This window comes from Hemiscyllium ocellatum, chromosome 18 (genome assembly GCF_020745735.1).
Source record: "Hemiscyllium ocellatum isolate sHemOce1 chromosome 18, sHemOce1.pat.X.cur, whole genome shotgun sequence".
Classification (NCBI taxonomy): domain Eukaryota; kingdom Metazoa; phylum Chordata; class Chondrichthyes; order Orectolobiformes; family Hemiscylliidae; genus Hemiscyllium; species Hemiscyllium ocellatum.
Window position 1 is genome coordinate 18,941,656 of NC_083418.1, and position 21,324 is coordinate 18,962,979.

General features: G+C 37.4%; 1 protein-coding gene across 7 annotated transcripts in view; it reads right to left on the bottom strand.

Moving 5' to 3' along the window:
- Positions 1-21,324, bottom strand: part of prdm11 (PR domain containing 11) — a 183,148-nt gene that overhangs the window by 66,840 nt on the left and 94,984 nt on the right. For 6 of the 7 annotated variants that reach the window (XM_060838724.1, XM_060838722.1, XM_060838723.1 and 3 more), the window contains one exon: positions 19,240-20,028. The exons of the other annotated variant lie outside the window; for it this stretch is intronic. In XM_060838724.1, the coding sequence (XP_060694707.1) occupies positions 19,240-20,028 (789 nt within the window). The remainder of the gene's footprint in view (positions 1-19,239; positions 20,029-21,324) is intronic. 7 annotated transcript variants of the gene reach the window in all.

The window sequence follows — 21,324 nt, forward strand, 5'->3', positions numbered from 1 at the left end:
ATAGCTGAAAATGTGTTGCTGGAAAAGCGCAGCAGGTCAGGCAGCATCCAAGGAGCAGGAGATTCGACGTTTCGGGCATAAGCCCTTCTTCAGGAATGAGGGCTGAAGAAGGGCTTATGCCAGAATCTCCTGCTCCTTGGATGCTGCCTGACCTGCTGCGCTTTTCCAGCAACCCATTTTCAGCTCTGATCTCCAGCATCTGCAGACCTCACTTTCTCCTCGAAGAGTTAACGTACATAACAAACTTCAAGGGTGATCCCTCTCATACTCTGCTAATCAGAAAATTCCAATCACAAAATCAACCTTCCACTATTATCCTTTGACACATATTTGTAAGCTCGTTTTGGATTCCATTTGTCAACTTGCCTCAGACCCTATGAGCTCTTACCTTTTGGGCCAGTCTTCTTTGTGGGACCTTGTCAAAAGCCTTACTGAATTCCATGTCAACCACATCAACTACTCTACCCTTCTCATTATGTCTAATCACCTTTTCAATAGATCGAATTAAATTAGTCAGACAAAATCTCCATCAAATCCGTGCTGAGTATCCCTGATCAAGACCTGCCTTTCCAAGTATTGATCGATCCTGTTCCTCAGAACTTTTCCCAATAATTTCCCTGTGTCAGACTAACTGGTCTGTAATTACCTGGCCTATCCCTGCTGCCGTCTTTGAACAGAGGAGCGGCATTAGCTATATTCCAATCATCTGGCACTTCACCTGTGGTCAGTCAAGTTTTAAATAAATCCACCAAAGCCCCAGCAATCTCCTCCATTGCCTATCATAGCAACCTGGGTTACATCTCATCAGGCCCTGGGAATTCATGTACCTTTTTGCCCACTAAACAGCTAATACCTCCTCTTTATTAATTTTAACATGTTCTAGAACCTCACCATCCCAAAATGAAATCCTTGGCTACAATGTCTTAGACAATAGACAATAGGTGCAGGAGTAGGCCATTCAGCCTTCGAGCCTGCACTGCCATTCAATATGATCATGGCTGATCATTGCTAATTAGTATCCTCTTCCTGCCTTATCTCCATAACCCCTGATTCCACTATCTTTGAGAGCTCTATCCAACTCTTTCTTAAATGAATCCAGAGACTGGGTCTCCACTGCCCTCTGGGGCAGAGCATTCCACACAGCCACCACTCTCTGGGTGAAGAAGTTTCTCCTCATCTCTGTCCTAAATGGTCTACCCCGTATTTTTAAGCTGTGTCCTCTGGTTCGGCACTCACCCATCAGCGGAAACATGTTTCCTGCTGCCAGAGTGTCCAATCCTTTCATAATCTTATATGTCTCAGTCAGATCCCCTCTCAGTCTTCTAAACTCAAGGGTATACAAAAGCCCAGTCGCTTCAGTCTTTCAGTGTAAGGTAATCCCACCATTCCAGGAATTTACCTCGTGAACCTACACTTGTCTGTGAATATAAGAAAGAAGTATTCATTTAAGACAACACCCATGCCCACTGGCTCCAAGCACAGGATGCCCCTTTTCTCTCTTATCCAGGTACTCCTCTTACTCTTAATATACCTATAAAATACCTTGGGACTTTCCTTGATGCTACCTGCCAAAAGGTATTTTGTGGTTCCTCTTTGCCCTCCTAACCCCTACATTCTCTATAATTTTGAAGAGCCTCCCCCGTTTTTAATGCACTACCTGACATACCCTTCCTTTTTTCTCTTTACCAAATTCTTGATAACCCTTGACATCAAGGGTTCCCTGGACTTGCCCTTAACTCTTAGAAGAACACGCTGGCCCTGAATTCTCATTATCTTATTCTTAAAAGACTCTTACTTCACAAATAAAGATTTACCTGCAAATAACTGCTCCCTATCTATGTTTGTCAGATCCTGTCTAGTGATATTGAAACTGGCCTTCTCCAGTTTAGACAGTTAAGTTCTGCACTATCTTTAGTCCTTTCCATAATTACTGCACTATCCTATCCCTGTAACCCTGTATTTATTATGGCTAACCTACCTAGGCTGTACATCCCTGGACACCATAGCAACTTAGCATGGCCAATCCACCTAATCTTTGGACTGTGGGAAGAAACTGGAGCACCTAGAGCAAACCCACACAGACAAGGGAAAAGGTGCAAATTCCATACAGGCCCCTGAGGATGGAACTGAACCCATGCCTCTGGCACTGTGATGCAGCAGTGCTAACAATTAAGCCACTGCACCACCTACGGTGCTGTAATATGCTACAAACAAAACCTAAAATATGCCTCAGAAGAAGGTAACAGATTAGCTATGAAAACAACTCCATCCTGGTGTGAAACTATTAATGAAGACACAAGAAAAATAAGTACAATCACAAGTAATGATGAAAACAAGAAGAATCAAGATACAACATCCAGAGCGAGATTTTATTTACAACATGCATTAGGGACGCGCACACACTTTCTTAGATGGTTGTAGTTTTCTCTTTTAGGACAATCACAAATTAATTGAAGGTGGAATATAAACAGATATGAAAGAATTGACACCATAGGTCTTTTTTAATACAGAAGGAATATGTTGCTTTTAGAAAATATCAAAACATTGTTCAATAGTCATCATGAACTACTAACATTCTCTAAAAGTTACTGACATTGAGTTTTTAACAGGGATATCATGATAATGTCACCTTGCAACAAAGCATTTGGAAGTGCATACTGTCAGTAAGAAAATAGAAGATTACCAGGTTTATGATTTTAATTACAGAAGTTAATTTCAATGTTAGAATAACATCAAGCTTTGTCATTTGAGCTATTATCAAATTCCAGCAATATTAAAACAGATTTGTATGATTGATTAACAGTCACTGAACACTACAATTCCTGTTAGTGGCTCTACAATGACATTTACCATAAAAGTACAATTTAAAAGTAGGGTGCAAATGTTGTATGTTAAATAATTCCAATCATGTTTGGAAAGCTATGATACGAATGAGCTTTTTTTTCCTTATTTTTGTAGTATGGACAGGAAAGAATGATTCTGTAAAGCTTTTTTGTTTGCAAGCTTACAAAGCAAATCCTGCCTAACATAGATCAGCAACTCACTGCTACTGAAATCACTAGGTAACTGCTCATAAATTACCTGATCCGGTAATGGGACAAGATATTAGCTGGAGTGATTTTGTACTTAAAGTACTAGACTGCTTTCAGCAGGATTCCTGTTTCCCTTTTGATAGAAGGTCATTGCATTTATCACAAATGAAATCTATTTACTTGAATACACCATCCAAAAATCAAGGAAGCATTGGTTCACAACATATCTAATACAGCAAGTTTTATTTTCACTTTTATGGTGAACCTTAAGTCAAATAAAACTGAAATAATATGAAATGGTGTCTTAATCACTGCAATAGCATTCTAAGTTTATTTTTATGCTTTACAGGCAATGTGCCACTTGCTACCTGCATTTACATGCTCAGTTCTCAGTTTTTATCTGTTATTAATCTTAAATGAGCACTCTGGTGCAGCACTATTAAACAGAGAACATATGGGTAGGCCATTTGGCCCTTTGAGTCTGTTCTGCCATTCAATATGATCACAGCTGATCATCCAATTCAGTAACCCATTCCTGCTTTCCTGCCAAATTCTTCAATTTCTTAGACCTAAGCACATTTTGTGCATGCTTCTTAAAAGGCTTCAATATTTTGGCTCCAACAGGTTCCTGTGACAGGATCACCACACTCTGGATGAAGAAATTTCTTCTCATCTCAATCCTAAGTGGTTTATCCTGTATCCTTAAGACTGTGACCTCAGATCCTGAATGCACCCTGTTTAATCCTTTTAGAATTTTATAGGTTTCTATGCGATCCTCCCCTCACTCTTCCAAACTTCAGTGAATATAGTCCTAACCGATCCAGCCTTTCCCTATATATTAGTCCTGCCAACCCAGGAATAAGTCTGTTAAACCTTTGCATTTCCTTAATATCCAGAACATCCTTCCTCAGACAGAAGATCAAAACTGCACACAAAACTGTAATTGTAGTCTTAGCAAAACCCTGTGTAATTGCAGCAAGACATTCCTGCTCCTGTACTTGAATTCTCCCTGTATGAAGGCCTATCTACCATTTGCCTTCTTCACCACCTGAATGCTTACTTTCAGTGACTTTTGCACCTCCCCCTTTCACAACCAATTGCCATTCAGATAATAATCTGTTTGTATTTGCTGCTAAAGCGATGCACATTATATCTGTCATGCATCTGTCCACTTATTAACTTGTCCAAATCACACTGAAGCTTCTCTGCATCCTCTTCACAGTTCATTCTCCCAATCAGGTTTGTGTCATCTGTAAACTTGGAGATATGACACATTGTTTTCCCATTTAAATTATTAACACATGTTCTGAGTAGCTGGAGCCCAAGCACAAACACCTGCAGAAAACGACCCATTTATTCTTGCTCATTGTTTCCTGTCCACCAGCCGGTTCTCTCTCCATTTCACTATGGAAACCCCAACTCAAATTAATTTTGAATGTTAACCTTCTTAATGAAAGCCACCTGAAAATCGAAGTGAGCCTCACCCACTGGCTTCCCCTAGTCCTCTCTACTAGTTACATCCTTAAAAAATTCCAGCAGATTTGTCAAACATGACTTCTCCTTCCATGCTAAAGCTAAGAAAGATGATTTTTTTGAACAGTAAAGGAATTAAGGGTTATGGTGAGGGGGCGGGTAAGTGGAACTGAGGCCACGAAAAGATCAGCCACAATCCTATTGAATGGCAGAGCAGGCTCGAAGGGCCAGTCGGCCTATACCTGGTCCTAGTCCTTATGTTCTTATGTTGACTCTGATCTTGCCACCATCTTCCAAATGCTCTGATGTTACATCTTTTATAATGCAGTCTAGCATTTTCACGACTAGGATTGGGATGAATAACTTTTGCAATTCATCTATGCACTATTTAAATGTTGGCTATTGCCTATCTACTGTTATCTCTTTAAATAATGACCTCCAATTCATTATAACTAGCTCATGACTCATACGAACAAAATTTCCTTTATTAAATTCAGAAGCAACTAAGTCACAATCTATCTTAATGAAGAATTCTATCCTGCTGTGCTCAGTTTTCCTCAAGGCCCATGCACAACTAGATTACCAATTATTCCAATGTCCAGCTAACCGGTTTATAATTCACTGTTTCTCTCTACCTCCCTTGTTAAAGACTTATGTTTAACAAGCTTCTCTCCAATTCATAGAAACGGTCCCAAATTCACCAAAATTTTGAAAGATGACCACTAGCATATCTGCTATTTCTAGGGCCATTTCCTCAAGTACTCTGGAACAAACCTTAACAGGCCACGGGGATTTATTTGCCGTTAGTTCAGTTAAGTTTCCCCTATACCATTTCCCTACTAATATTAACTTCTTTTGATTTTTTCCTTCTTATTAAGCCCTGTGTTGCGCCATACTTTTGGGATGTGATTATGTCCCTCTTTTAAAGGCAAAACTAAAAGTATGCATTTAATTGGTCTGTCATCTCTTTATTCTCTATGATAAATTTCCTTGTTTCTCACATATAGGGGCTTTATTTTCATCTTTACTAATATTTTTCTTCTTGCATACCTATGGAAGCTTTTTCTATCAGTATGTATGTTTCCTGCAAGCTTTCTCTCATACTCTATTTTGCCCATCTTAATTAGTCTCTTTATCTTTCTTAACTGCAATCTAACCAATACCCAAACCTCAGGTCTGTCCCCTTTTTTGGCCAATTTACATGCCTCTGTCATGGATTTAATACTATCCCTAATTTCTCATTAGCCATGGTCTGACACTTTCCCCATTTTATTTTTATGCCAGACTGGGATGAATATCCTTTGTAGTTCATTCACGCACTCTGCAAATGTTTGTCATTGTTTACTTACTCTTATCCCTTTAAATGAACAATCTGCAATTTATCATAGCTATCTCACGTCTCATACCATTATTTCCTCTATTTAAATTCAGGACCCTTGTCTGAGAAGCAACTAAGTCACTTTCCACCTTAACGAATAATTCTATCTTATTGTGTTCACTTTTCCCTAAAGTTCCACACAGAACTAGATGTCAATTATTCCTTCCTTTGGATGGCCTTTTCTCTTGTTAGTTCCTCAACATATTGAATTAAAAACTATCCCACAAACACTCCAAGAATTGCTCCTCCACAGTATTTTACTGACTTGATTTGTCCAATCTACATTCAGATCTATATTGCCAGTCATGTAGAAGTTTCAAGTTCTTCGAGAAGTGGCAGCCAAAGAGAGGTTGAGGTTTGCAGGGTCTAGGCAAAATTAATGACATATTCAGTTTTAGATTTATGAAAAATGCATTCTTCCTCATACAGCTTTATAAGATATAGACAAAATTCCACTTAGCTTACATTGCACCTGAAATCACTTTATAAAAGTGTCCTTATATACAGAAGTAAAGAATAGCTAACATCAAAAACAATTACATCTTCTCATTTAGAAGAGATTTATCAATCCAAAACATACATAAGTTCTTTCCTCAAATCCTGTTCTATCCCAACAACGAAATCTTTGCTCAGGATTTTATGTTAGGTGCTATGAGGTATATAACAGAAGCATTAATGAATTGCCTTCTGGTGTCACCCATGTTAATGACTTTGCTATTCGATTTAACTCCTCAGTATTTCAACACAAAAGAAAGAACAGGCACAAGGCAGAATCATATCAAATTGCAACACCTGGTTACCAGTTAATTTTGTTTTTGTCTAAAATTCTAGGCACTGTAATTTCCACAAAAAATATAGGAGATGTGGTCACTAGCAGCTCTCAGAGGACCCAAAGCCAGAGTAGGTATTAAATCTACAATTAAATTATGATTTTAAAAAATGCTTTTTTGTTTTTCCCTCCAGTAGTTTGGTACTGCTTTGTTTTCTGCTTGACCAGAGACTACTTAGTACTGTCACAAAATGCAAAGTGAAAAAACATTCCATAATTCAGTAAGTGCACTAGAAAGAAAACTGATACTGTAACATCCAGCCATTCATAAATGGTTTCTAAGAAGTATCTGAGCATCACCCTTTAACTCACCCTCCTTTTGTTACAGCATTTCTCTTTGCTTTTTCTCTTTCCCCAAAGGGACGATATGAGTGTAAACTCAACAGATAGGGAAATCACAGGTTAAAATCCATTTCCTAATAAATGTGTTGGGGACTCAATGCTCAACGATGCCCTACAGTCCAAATCAATTGTATAAATCTCATTTTTGTTCTAGACAATAGACAAATTTAATTAAGCAAGAAACCTCAATTAACAAGTTCCAACTGCAAGGATATCAGTGTAATCTCTTAAACAGATGCAACAGTGCACCCCTAAAGAACAATTTGAGAATCAGGGAAGACTCTGAGCTGGCTTAAGCCATAATCTGCACAAAGGTATGGTTGTTGAAGATCAATCATCTTAATCACAGGACATCACTACAGCAGCTCCTTCGGTAGTGCCCTGAACCCAGCCATCTTCAGCTGCTTCATCAATTATCTCCCTTCATCATAAGCCATTGATGGGGATGCCTATAACTGGCTAATGATTCCACAGTGTTCAGTACCATTCACAATTCCTCAGATGCTGAAGCAGCTTGTGTGCATATGCAGCAAAACCTGGATAACATCCAGACTGGAGCATCTCAGTGGAAAGTAACATCCATCATACACAAATGCTGAGCAATAACCATCTCCTCTAAGACTGCATTCAGTCATCGCTTCTTGATGTTCAATAACTTTACCATCATTGAATGCCCCACTTTCAACACCCTGGGATTACCATTAACCAGAAAGTGAACAAGACCAGCTAAATACTGTGGCTACCGGGTCAGGTCAGAGGCTGTGACTTCTGTAATGTAGTTTATCTCTTAACTTTCCGATATCTTTCAACAATCTACAAGGCATGAGTCAAAAGTGTGATGGAATATTGCCAACCTGTTTGGAGGAGTGCAGCTGCAACAACATTTAAGAAGCTTCAAGGTCAAAGCACCAGCTTAAGTAGCATATAACACTTTCAACATTCATTCCTTCCACCACCACTGCAAGATGCATTGCAATAACTCATCAAGACTCCTTCAACAACACCTTACAAACATTTGGCCTTTACCACCTAGGAGGACAAGGACATCAAATACTTGGGAACACTACTATCTGTATTTCCTATCGAAGACACAAATCATCCTAAGGAGAAATTATATCATTCAATTGCACTGGCTGAAAATCCTGGAACTCTTCTGGCTAACAGCATATATGTTTGTTAACCCTACACCAATGCAGTTCAAGAAGGTAGCTCACTACCATCACCTTAGGAATGGGCAATAAATGCTGGCCCAACCAACAATCCCTGCGTCACATGAATTAATGAAACAAAAGCAGTTCTGTGTATATTTCTGGTTACTGCACTTTTAGAGCCTATTGAGGAAAACAAGTGAAGGATAGTGGGAAATTAAGCATCTGAGCTACAAGGAAACACTCAAAAATCTATGAGTTAATGAAAATCCTATTAAAGCTGTTGAGAATCTGAGCAGCATAAATAAATGACATTCCAATTAATTGCTTTACACAATCATAAACTAACCAGGAGTCAAAATTCCAAGTTCAGAAGATAGATGATGATCAGTTTAGATTTATTATTTCAAAGAGAGCCTGATGAAAATGTAAACTACATTGGTCAGGGGCAAATGTAAGCAGGTAGTTCTGGAAAATCCAAAGGGGAGCTATGTACTTTTATGACAAACAGTAAAAAGGTTGCAAGAGATGTTTACAGTGAGTTTTTTTTTGGAATCTTGCTATCAGTCAGATAGATTGCAATGGCTCTTTCCAAACTTATGGATTCCTATTTTCTGAAGTGAAGTTTTATCTAACTTACATCATGAAAACTGCTTCTTCACTACAGATAGTTAAAGATCTAAAAAAGGCATAGAGAATTTGTATACTTGGCATTTACTACCATATGGTGCAAAATTCAGTTACGCCAATTTTTATGTGAAAAGACAATGAGGAATTGAAATGTGTAGACTATAATTCCACTCACTATATACCCTTCACAATCTAGGGTATGACTTTATTTCATACAAAGTAGAAGTCTGTCCCAAAATATAATAAACTGCATATCAATCTCCCACTGTGTGTTGTGGTTTCCACAGATAACTTGTCGCTTTGCAATATTTGTTTGGAATTATGTAAAATGCATTCTATAACATTTCCTCAAAATTTACATAATATTTAATAAGAAAACAAAAATTTTAATTTCTTACCTTTGTCATTTGGCATCATCATTCCATTTCTTTCGACAGGCTCTCAGAAACTGAAATACAGATGTCAAAGTCTTCCTTCCTCTGGTGTATGATATTACTTCCAGTTTTTTATTTTCTTTTGTTTTGGTGTGAGCAAAACTCAACATCAGCATTGCACAAATACATTAGTAAATGCAAAAGATCACATTAAGAAATGGCTCCTTGAATAATCCAGATTATCAGCAGCATTTCTTGCCTTGTGGTTAACATCAAAATAGCTCCCCCAAAAATGTGCTTGTTTCATTTAAGTTACTATCTTACTGATTGACTACCTGCAGAAAGCAAAAAACAACTGCTCACTTACCATAATACTTATTAGCTAGCAATAGTGCAATGATGAATCAATGAGATATTAAAGAGCATAAAAGAATGAGTGCGGCATAGTCTTCTTGCCTTACTGTTTGCCACTTTATTCATTTTGGAGAATTTACTTAAAATCATAATTGTTGATGGTCACATCTATTACTCTAAAGGACCATATGTTTATATATTTTTAACACAATAATAAAAATAAACAACCTTAATTTTTAGATTGGACAACCCCCTTGCATTCCACATTTTTGTTACAATGAAAACCGTCATAAAGACATGGACTACTAATTTGATACATTTATTCATTGTAGTTAGGAAGAACAGTATTAAAATATTTATGTAGAGCATTTGCAGCAATAACTAAGTATATGACAGTAGACAAAACATTTGATTTACAAACATGTCGTTAGGACATAGTGTAATTTGTTAACTCATTAGCAGTGTTCCATAGCAGCATTACAGCAGTCTACCTAGCTACAGGGAAAAAATAAAGTGCAGAAGGTAAAAAGATCTGATGCAAGCAGATACAGAACAATTTCAAGAGAAATGTTGATGATAAAACCAGAAAAAAAGCTTTGCTCAAAAACTACAGAGAAGCGATGAACATTTACGTAAAGTGCAACAACATATCAGGGATCTTCCACAACACACATGAACTTGCAAGTTATATCAGGTTCCTACATATTTGACACGCTCCACTTTCTTTTCAAGAAAAAAGTTTTTACAGAAAAATATTACAGTTGTCTTATTAGCTTATTTAATCAATTCACACTACTATAGTTCGGAATGTTACTTTTGATTTGGATTATTCTTTGCTGCTGAAAGAAGTTGCTTAATTATTTAACAGCGTTTCTTCCTTACACAGTTTAGTATTAATTTGCAAAAAGCGAATTCAATGTGGCATTTCTAGTTTAGGGAATTGTAGAAAATAGCATGCTGTCATTTTCTTTTGAATTATAAATATATTTATTTAGTTAGGAGAATGGTAATACTCTACAATACAGGCATTCTAAGTTACCTGCTCTCTAGTAAATATAACTTCCTTCCTCTCCAACACCTTCATGTAAAATTATATGTCAGCACGAAATGGCAGACTATACCCAAACATGTCAGTGTATTGGTGAATGGCTAAAAAATGACTTTAATAGTTTTAGATATTTCTTATAAATAAATTTCAAAATACAATTATTTATAATTCACCCGTATCTGATTAACAATATACTTATCATTTGAAGAACAACTCTTGAAAAGTAACACTTACGAACACTCAGCATCCAATTCTCCTTTCGGAGGTTTGGAAACCAGTAAGTTGTAATTAGTTTACCTTTTCAGATGTAGGCATTAAAGTCAAAAGCTAATTTTAACTGACAAGAGGCAACTATGTGGCTTTCTGTAAACATAATTGCTACATTCACTATCACGAGCAGAACATAATTCAATACATTTGAAGCATTCTGAGATAATTCTAAAAGATGTAAGAAATCACTAAGTACTTATAAATGTTTTCTATGAATTATAGGGGATTTTCATTACTGTTAAATCAGTTGAAACATAACAACCACTTAAAATCTTTGGAGATATTTGTAGTTTCAGGATGAATATCATACAACTATTCTTTTACAGTACAATTCAATTAAAATTTTAAAAACATAAATTAAAAACAAAACAGAAAATATTGGGAACACATAGCATTTCCTGTCAGCACCAGAGAAGAAAAATCCAGGTTAACATTTTGGGTGTAAACACAGTCAGAAAGGAAACTGGAAGATACACACGTTTTTTTCCAGGAACGTGACAGGAAACACCAAAGGTGAGAGGAAGAAAAGCAAAATATTCAAGGGTGAAGTACAATACATAATTCATTACAAGTGGAGCTAGTGATGGTAACCAACAGGAAGTATGTTCTCTGAATGCTGGAACCTGCTGTACATTTCCAAAATGTTTACCTTATTTTCAAATTTCCTACATTTATAGTTTGTTTCTTTTCTTTTCAGTTTTTTCTGCATGATCTCCATATATTAAAAATTTAAATTCTTTTCTAGCCTTTCCGAAATAAATTTGCTCAGCCCATTACTTCTCTTTCACTGCACCAATCTCATCAACTTGTGCCAAGGTTCATTTGATTTTAGGAGAAAGTGAGGACTGCAGATGCTGGAGATCAGAGCTGAAAAACGTGTTGCTGAAAAAGCGCAGAGGTCAGGCAGCATTATTTCATTTTAATCAATTACACTAAAGGCTTTACCTATCTTTCAGTTTTAGGTTCTACACACAAAGCCTCAACTAACTTTTTTTCTGATTTGGAGATGCCCGTGTTGGACTGGGGTGTACAAAGTTAAAAATCACACAATACCAGGTTATGGTCCAACAGGTTTGATTGGAAGCACTTGCTTTTGGAGCCACGCTCCTTCATCAGGTTTTTTTTTCTGGTGCTGATGGACTTGCTACGTACTTCTAACTTTTTAAAATTTTCTTACTTATCTTCTTTAATTTTGTTTTCTGTTTTCCCATCTGTATTTAAGGACCTGGAAGTGTATTTTTGTGTTGCTTAATTTGAAAATATCCCTGTTTTTCTACTTGATATTTTTTCAGCTTTCTGTAAATAGCCTCACTGTTTGGCACATTATTTGTCAGAGGCAGAATAAATCCTTCTGAACGCTACCAAATAATGCTCCTTCACTTCCATCTCATATCAGCACTTTCTCCATACTAGTGTTATATTTCTATTGCCAACAGCGGCAACGAGTTCTCTGTGAACAGTGGAAGCAAGTTAATGTTAAATTATATGTTTGACAATGGAGGACTTCACTGCTTTATTTAATGGACTTACATTTATAACAAACTAACAAGATCTTACATCAAGATTTGCTGAGCTCAATTAAGGCAGACAAAATGTTTCTTTTTCAATAGGCTGGACTGACTTTGAACACAGTTAACTAAAAAAGAAAAACACTGCTATAGCCTATTACAGAACATATGCAAAATTAATACACAAAATTTTAATCAAGGAGCTAGAACAGTGACAGTTAGTGACATGGAGTGGAGGTTAGAGTAACTCCTGGAAAGAAAATAAAACCAGAATATGCTTCAGAAACTGAACAGATTTGGTAGCATCTGCAGAGAGAGAAACAGAGGTAACAGTTTGAGTCCAGTGACTCTTCTTTGGAACTCTTCCCAAAAATAAGGTGGGGCAAGTTGAATCAGAAGGAGAATCATAGTTGGCGAATACATGGATGTTAATTGTTGTACTGAGCACAGGAAGAATTGGAGCTGATTGTGCATTCATCCTCTCATCAGAATTTATGGACAGTTAAGACCGGAACATATTTTAGAGAATAAAAAGAACGAACGATCACAGTATATTACATGAGAATAAACCTTTTCACAGTAAATATGGATCAAAAGGTACCAATACACACGACAGAAAATGTCTTCCTGCAGATATAAAAAATGAATTCCTTACAAAACCGCAACAAGTCTCAAGACTTCTGAGGAATTGCAGTAGTAGGTGTGGTATTTTTCTATATTTTTCATTGTAAATTTAAATGGAAAAAGGATGCATTTTAAAAGCAAGTTACCAATATTCATTTTAACTACTGTTCATACTTGCTTTGTGCTTAGGGGGTGATGGAGGTAAGGGTTTACTGCAGATAAGCTAACATCAAATTGAACAGAAGAAGTGAGATTCAGCCAGCAACAAATAGCTGACTGATCTGTTGTCGCTGATAAAAGCCTTCTGCCTGCCAACAATTATTTAACTGGCTCCCAGGTAGCTAAACAACTTTGAGAGTGAATAATATCACCAGAAACATTCAGACTTTCAAATCAACACGTCTTGACAAGTAAAAGGATCATCGCAACAAACGATCAGGCTTGTTGAACAACCTTCCCAGTTTTTCCCCTCTATCCATAATTTTTTTTTAGTCCGTCTGTACATGTGTAAAACGGGTTTATAAGGGCTTAGAGTTTCAACTAGTAGAGTTGTGTGTCAACTCAACGAGTTGCACATTGTCCCCATGTTTGCACGGGTTTCCTCCCAAAGTCCAAGGTGGGTTGGCCATGCTAAATTGCCTATGGTGTCTGGGGATGGACAGCCTAGATGGATTAGCCATGGGAAATGCAGGGTTATTCTGGTGGAGGACGGGGGTTCTGTTCTCAGATTCATTGTGGTCTCGATGGATTAAGTGGCCTGCATCCACACTGTAGTGATTCTGTAGCTAGAATATATTTATTTAAAGATATAATCATTCATGTTAAGTACAATACAATGGCGCTTAAGTAGGGAGATTTTGCTAAAACAATACAAAGCACTAGTCAAACCATGCCTGTGAACAGTTTTAGATCACTTATCTAAATAAAGATTTGCTGGCATTGCAGGCAGTCCAGATAAAGTTAACTGGGTTGATACCGCGAACAGAGGGACTTGCTTATGAATTGATTGGGGGAACCTGTATTTGTTGGAATATAGAAGGATGAGAGGTGACCTTATTGAAACAAACAAGATTCTTCATGGACTTATACGGTAGATGTGAAATAGTTGCTTGCGCCTCGTGGGTCAGTCTAAAACCTGAGGGCATAATCTCAGCATAAGAGCCTAGCACATTTAAAACAGAGATGAGGAGGAATTTCTTCTTTCAGAGGATTGTGAAGCTGCTGGGTTGCAAGTATATTCAAGACTGAGATAGACGGATTTTTGATCCGTAACAGAATCATGAGTTATGGGGAAAAATTCAGGAAAGTAAAATTGAGTATTATCAGATTAGCCATAATCTCATGGAATTTGCCTTCTTCAACACTTTTTTCTGCTTCCTTTCCTTACTTTTGATCTGGTCACAAGCAAATGTCAGCTATAGACTTCTCGACCCTTAAAGAATAATACAGCATTCAAATAAGATAACTGGAAAAGTTAATTGATGATTTCACAGAATCCCTACACTGTGGAAGGAGGCCATTCAGCCCATCGAGTCCACACCAATCCCTTGAAGAGCATCCTACCTCCCTGCCCTATCCCTGTAACCTTGCTTTTCCCACCTAGACTGCACATCCCTGGACACTACAGGGCAATTTAGCATGGCTAATTCATCTAACCAACACATTTTTGGACGTGGAAGGAACCTGGAGTACCAAAAGGAAACCCATACAGAAATGTGGAGTTCGCACATTCTCCCCAAGTCGCCCAGGATTGGATTCCTGGTGCTGTGAGGCAGTGGTGCTAACCACTGAGCCGTACTGCTCTCAACTTGGCAATATACCAAATTGAATTTAAATATCTGACTATAATAGTGTATGTTGTCACACAAAATTAGGGTAAACTATTGGTCAGGATTAAATTTAAGGTTGTTTTCCATGAGAAAAGAAAACATTGTTTCAGCAACTCACATGAAGATAAGGTGAAATTAGATTACTTACAGTGTGGAAACAGGCCCTTCGGCCCAACAAGTCCACACCGACCCGCCGAAGCGCAACCCACCCATACCCTTACGTATACCCCTTACCTAACACTACGGGCAATTTAGCATGGCCAATTCACCTGACCCACACATCTTTGGACTGTGGGAGGAAACCAGAGCACCCGGAGGAAACCCACGCAGACACGGGGAGAACGTGCAAACTCCACACAGTCAGTCGCCTGAGGAGGGAATCGAACCCAGGTCCCTGGCGCTGTGAGGCAGCAGTGCTAACCACTGTGCCACCGTGCCGCCCAAGTTGCCATAGTCTTACCAGACCATAGGGCTTCTGTCTTTAGGAAAGGGACTGGTGGTGGTTAAACCTGAGGGTCACCACACCTCAGGTGAGGGGAGACATTGAATGGTAAATCTTTCAAGGTAATATCAGCCAGTGTGTGAATTGAACCCACTCTGTTGGCATCACTCTACATCACAAACCACCCCTCCAGACAACAGAGCCAAAGAGACCGCCCAACTCTATAAATCCCTGAAAAATGGAATGTTCAAATGTAACAGGTTAAATAATTACCAACATCAGAAAAATCACTTATTACATAGCCCTACAGAGAAAAGCTCAATGATCTGAACAGGATATTGTCTTTTAATAATTACTTCTGCAGGCAAACTGAGTTTCAGAATTATGCTTCCTTCTTTGCTCTTCTGCATTGAGATCATGAACACAGAGGTAACAGAGGGGAGAACAACGCAGTCTTTAAAAGCAGTCTTTTAAAAATGGACTTTTTAACATAAGTAGCTGAGACACAAATACAAGAACCTGAAGTCTAAAGTTCTGTCAGCCATTAGCATCTCAGACAATTAACCATAATGGTAAAATAAATATCACCCGCTGCAGACAAAGAAAGCCATTAATCATGACTCTGAACAGATTAGACCTGAAATATTCATTAAGCACAACAGCCTCACCTACTGACAAAAAGCAATCTTACACCACAAACTATTTGGCCAGTTTTAAAATTGTTCATTTCAGTGATGGACGAATAAATCATCCAGTCAGAAACAAAACTTCACTTGTCTAATTGAATTTTCTTAACTAAAGAAGTCTGTTTGTTGCCAGTAAACATGAGAATTAAGGCTTGGATTTGCACTTGTGCACCAAAGATATGGACAGCCAGAATGCACACAGCATTCCGACCTTCTCAGTTCTACTTTGTATATTTGTACTATCATCAAGACTTGTACCCGTGGTAGCTCCATTCCCAGCCTGTGCTCTGGTTTTCCAAGGAGACTCACAATTTCACCACAAATTTGATTGTACAACGGAGAGACCAAGTGAGCAACTTAATTTTTTGAATGGTCTTTACGGATTAGGCTTTTTACCATGTGAAGTGTGTTTGAATGAAAGCTCTAATTAGCAGTAAGAAACTTTTTCCCCTAAATGTCCATTTTAAAGAAATCTTCAAGTTTGTTCATAGTGGATACTGGTTACAGGGGAGAGTAATGGAGAGTATGAAGGGGCATGGAAAGGACATGAGAGGCAGGATGAGACATTAGGAGGCACAGAGGAAGCATATAAGTGGTTCTAGGTCGAAGATTTGATGGCCTGACTTATTATTACAAGTGGATGGTTAAATGGAGGCAGGCATTTCAGCATGCCTGCCTCGAAATGTTATCATAGAATCCCTACAATGTGGAAGCAGACCATTCAGCCTATCAAATCCACATAACCCTCCAAAGAGCATCTTATCCAGTTCCACCCCACTATCCAACCCCTGTAGTCCTGCATATCCCATGGTTAATCCATCTAGCTAGCACATCCTTGGACACTATGGGCAATTTAGCATCGCCAATCTACCTAACTCAGGACAGCCTGTAGAGGTGGTGGTCTGACTCCATCCCACCTCCACTACCTTGGAATAAAAATCTGGCAGGCCAGGACCATTTTTAAAGAAATAGTCTGCTGGATCAGCAAATTATCTAACTCAACATTCCTACTCATCTTCACTCTCAAAGAACCAATAAAACATTCCTTCCAATATTCTCCTTAAATAGATCTTATCATTTCTGAGATGACAAGCAAATTCAACGGTTGTTTTCCAGTTGAAAATACACAAGTGCTATAGACAGAATATAGCTCTGAACAAGTATTGATAGATTGCACACAAATAACAGTCGCATTTACCAAAATAAATGCTGCACTGACTGAAATCCAATCCAAACCATAGTTCATTTCAAACAAGATCAAAGTAAAATATATGAACATATTGCACAGCAATATTTTGCTTCTCACCACTGACATATTAACACATTTCAGTTATTCAAAATTTGTATAGTCTGCTGAGAATATTAATTTAAGCTCCTCAATGAACTTAAAGATTTCAAAATCTGCCAAACAAGTGAGAAACGAAATAAATTGAAAGCACATTTCATAGTACCCACAGCTGAGATCAGCTGCAGTATTCAGAAGAGTTTTTAAGTCCAGCATGCATCAAATATAACTAGCCTTTTCAAGAAATAGCATTCTGCATTAGAAGTATACAAAAATAATCAAGAGAGTCACAGTATATGAAATGCATAATGCTTATTTTGAAAGCTGCAACATGAATATTGTAAATTTAACACCTGTGTAGGTTTTAGATCTGACCACCTCTATGTCTAGCGCTGGATTTCTGAAGGTTGCATCATTCAAAATATGGTTACCAAATCACAAGCAAAAATAAACAAACCAGCAAACGTTACAGATACAGCAGAGTACATTTGTGTTGACTTACTCATAACTCAATTCTAGTGACTGTATCTAGATAGAGAACAAAAGAGTTATTGAGATGTCTCAACGATAAGGAGGAAACGAATTGTCTTCTTTGAGAATGCAAGAATAGACTGAAATATGGCTGAACCTTAAAGAGAAATGTTGCTCAGCAGGTTTGTCACGAGATCCCGTACAAGGAATGAAAATTTAAAAATTGACCTTCCTTCAAATATAAAAGTAGAAAAAAATACAAGTTTTGAATTTAAAATTTTGTTTCATTCCTCCTTATTTGTAGTCTTTAATACAAGTGATATCCCATCCCTGTCGAGTTACTTTGATGTGCAACTGGTGTTTTTCTCAGGGGCCTCTTATGCAGCAGATGGTAAGACCACATGCTCCAGAGGTGTGTAATTACATCTTTGAAAAGGTTGGTTAGAAAAATAGGTATAAAGGGACAAAGTTAACTGAACATGGTTTAAAGTAGTTACTTGCTTGAGAAGAGAAACTACTTGTCAGTATGAGTGTAATCAAGCTGTGCTTCTTCCATCAACTACAGCTCAACTTCTTTCTCACTTTCTATCACTTCTTTTCCGAACTTTTGCTGTCACTCATTTTCCTCATTCAATCCTAACCCTAATCCTTAAATTTGAAAAGGTTGTCCAAATTATTTCTCCAGCTACTAATAATTGGTAACTAAATGTAACTTGAAAGAATACAAAATGAAGATGCAAATAAAAATACAAAAGTATCATTGTTTCTAACTCTAGTTGCAGAAAGGATCTGGATTCTGATTGATAAACTGGCATAAATGTTTGATTTTATTAAATGAATGAACTTTGGAGTTGTACAGTTCAGAATATACAACTGTTCAATAATACACATGCATATCAAATTTAGCTGCAGGTTTTGTTTCTAGCAAGCACACAAACCATATCATCCATAACAGTAGTCATAAAAACAACTTGCTTCAGCTCACAGAATTGTTCTTTTTTTAAGAAAAAGGTGTTTCCTGACCTGACCTGGGGAAGTTCACCTACCATACACAAACGCTAAAATTAAAAAATATTATCTACCAAGATGATCTATGAAAGAAGCACTGATTTAAAATACAACCTATGCAGGCCAACAAACAGGATACTGTCTCTTTGATTCTCATTTATATTTGAATCTCTTTACTGTCCTTCTTCATTCTTCCTCCCCATCTCTTGCACATGGCAACACATCTAAACAGTCTTCCTCCCTCTTTTCAAAAACTTTGCATAATTAACACAAAGGCTATTACTTGGATCAACAAGCTAGGCACTTGCCCACAAACAGAAGGAGCATAACTTTCCGACTGGTGAGTTTTCCCACTTTCACAGCAAAGAACTGTGAAAACAATATATCGGCTGACAAGCTGGTTGGAGTGCCAGCCACAGCTTTAAAAATTAAACTTATTATCAGCATACTGTAAAAGCAAGCACATGAACCTCCAATCTTCTGGGAGACTTCATATGTGGTGACTTACCTGGTAAATTAGACTTCAACCGATCTAGCTCCTCCTGAAGCTTTCGAATTTTCTCTTGAAGTATTACACAGTTTGGACAGTATGATGATGGCTGGGCTTTTGGAAAATCTTCCTCAGTCACACCCCCATGTCGTCCACCTGAATTCTCTGGTGGTAAAGCACAGCTACCTTCTTCAATATTTTGAAGGAAACCAGAGTTTATATGTTTTTCACTAGCTTTTTCTTGGATATTGGAGTCTACTTCACTTCTGGTGTTGGATAGAGATAAAGCACTTTGATGTGAGGAAGTTCCTGGTCTGTTGAATGTATCACTCTCCTGATGCTTGTGCCTTTGTCGAGCAGGAAAATGGCTGTCAACAGGCGATGAATATTTGTCTTGAGCTGTGGTCAACTTATTGACTTCAAGTTCCTGTACACTCTGGCCTCCAAAGAGAGGATTTTGAGGTACAGGAGATGAGGTAGTTATGTGAAGGTTGCTAGTTTGCGTCATAGAATATACATACTCGATTGGGCCACGACCAGAAACAGGATAAGGAAATTTTTCTCTTAAGGGATCACCAGACAAGTCATGGCTACTTTTAAACATCTGTTCCAGCTTCTTTTTTTTAGGACTGGGGGTACAGTCTCCGTCTTTGTTGCTTCGTTTTGCACTTTTGTTCAAATTAGTACATTCAAGTCTTTCGATATCTTCTTTATTTAGAATCCCTGGTTTTCTGGCTGTCCCTGGATTTCGAGTGAATTTGTCAGTGGAATGTCTTCCTAGGTTAGTCTTCTTGCACTTTGTTTCCGCTGAAATGGTACATGATGTAAATTACTGGCAAGGTACAGGGTTTGAATGTCATTTGTTTGAGCTCACAGCAACGATTTATCAGAAGAATTGATCATGTTCATAGTAATGTTTATTTAATATCACCAAGACAAAGTAGTTTTGGACTCTGATTGGGTGATGTACTAACACAAAGTTTACCATGAATTAAGTCAACACAGTTTGGAATTAACTTAATCTGTTTTTATGAAACACTCTTCAAGATTTTAGTACCCTCATCTGAAGCAGGTAATAGGAATTACAGTCTGTCAATAAATAGCTTTACTTAGGTATCTGTGGCTAACATAAATGATCAATCATATGATTGATAAGACAAGTTCAACAAAAAGGGCATGAGCTAGCCTGAGATTTCTTGGAAACAAAATTTCTTGTTTTTCTGTGCAATTTACAGTAACAAAATACAAGGTATGACTAGTTTTGAATTTTGCTAATACATCATTAATTATTCTCTTTTGTAATCCATGATTGAATCTACTTCCACTACACTTTCAGGTACTGCAATCCAGATCATTATCACTCATTGCATGAAAAAAAAATTCCTTAAGTCTCTATTACTTCTTTTGCCAATTACTTTACAAACATTCTTCCATTTTTATTTGTTCAGAAATTATTACTCCCTCAAGACGAAGATTTGCTTATAAATAAATGTTACAATCTGTATAATCCACCAGACATGGAAATTGATGCTAACTGTAATAATGACACAGGTAAATGGAAAATTTCAATAACAGATGAAATTTAATTGCAGAGCCCATTTTCAGTAGCAGCTTGTTGACAATTGAAAGAATTATTTAAAACACTACTCCTTAAGAAACAGATTCTCCAAACAAGGGTTCTTTGTGGTTTTTCTCATTGTGCCAAGCAGTTCTGAATGTTCAAAGTTTATGCAGTACCATAAAAATCCAGAAATACATAAATCATCCTTTTTTGCAGGTTTTATTTAAGCTGTACAAATCTAAAGGTGCAAGCTATATTTCATTTATCACTATGTGACACTGATTAAGTTTTAAATGTTTATATAAATCATATACCAATTAGTTCTAAGGCAAATAGACATTTTCTTGGAATTTGTAGATTGTAGATAAATGTCACTTATGCTCACCAGGTCTTTCATTTTTACAGTACAAGGGCATGTAATACTACTCTCCAACTGTAACCTGTAATAAAGGACTTAATGCACTTGTCATCTCCTGGCAAACTGTAGTTTCAAGACAAGGATTCTAAAATGTAGTCCAGTGTAATAATATTTTAAAAATAAC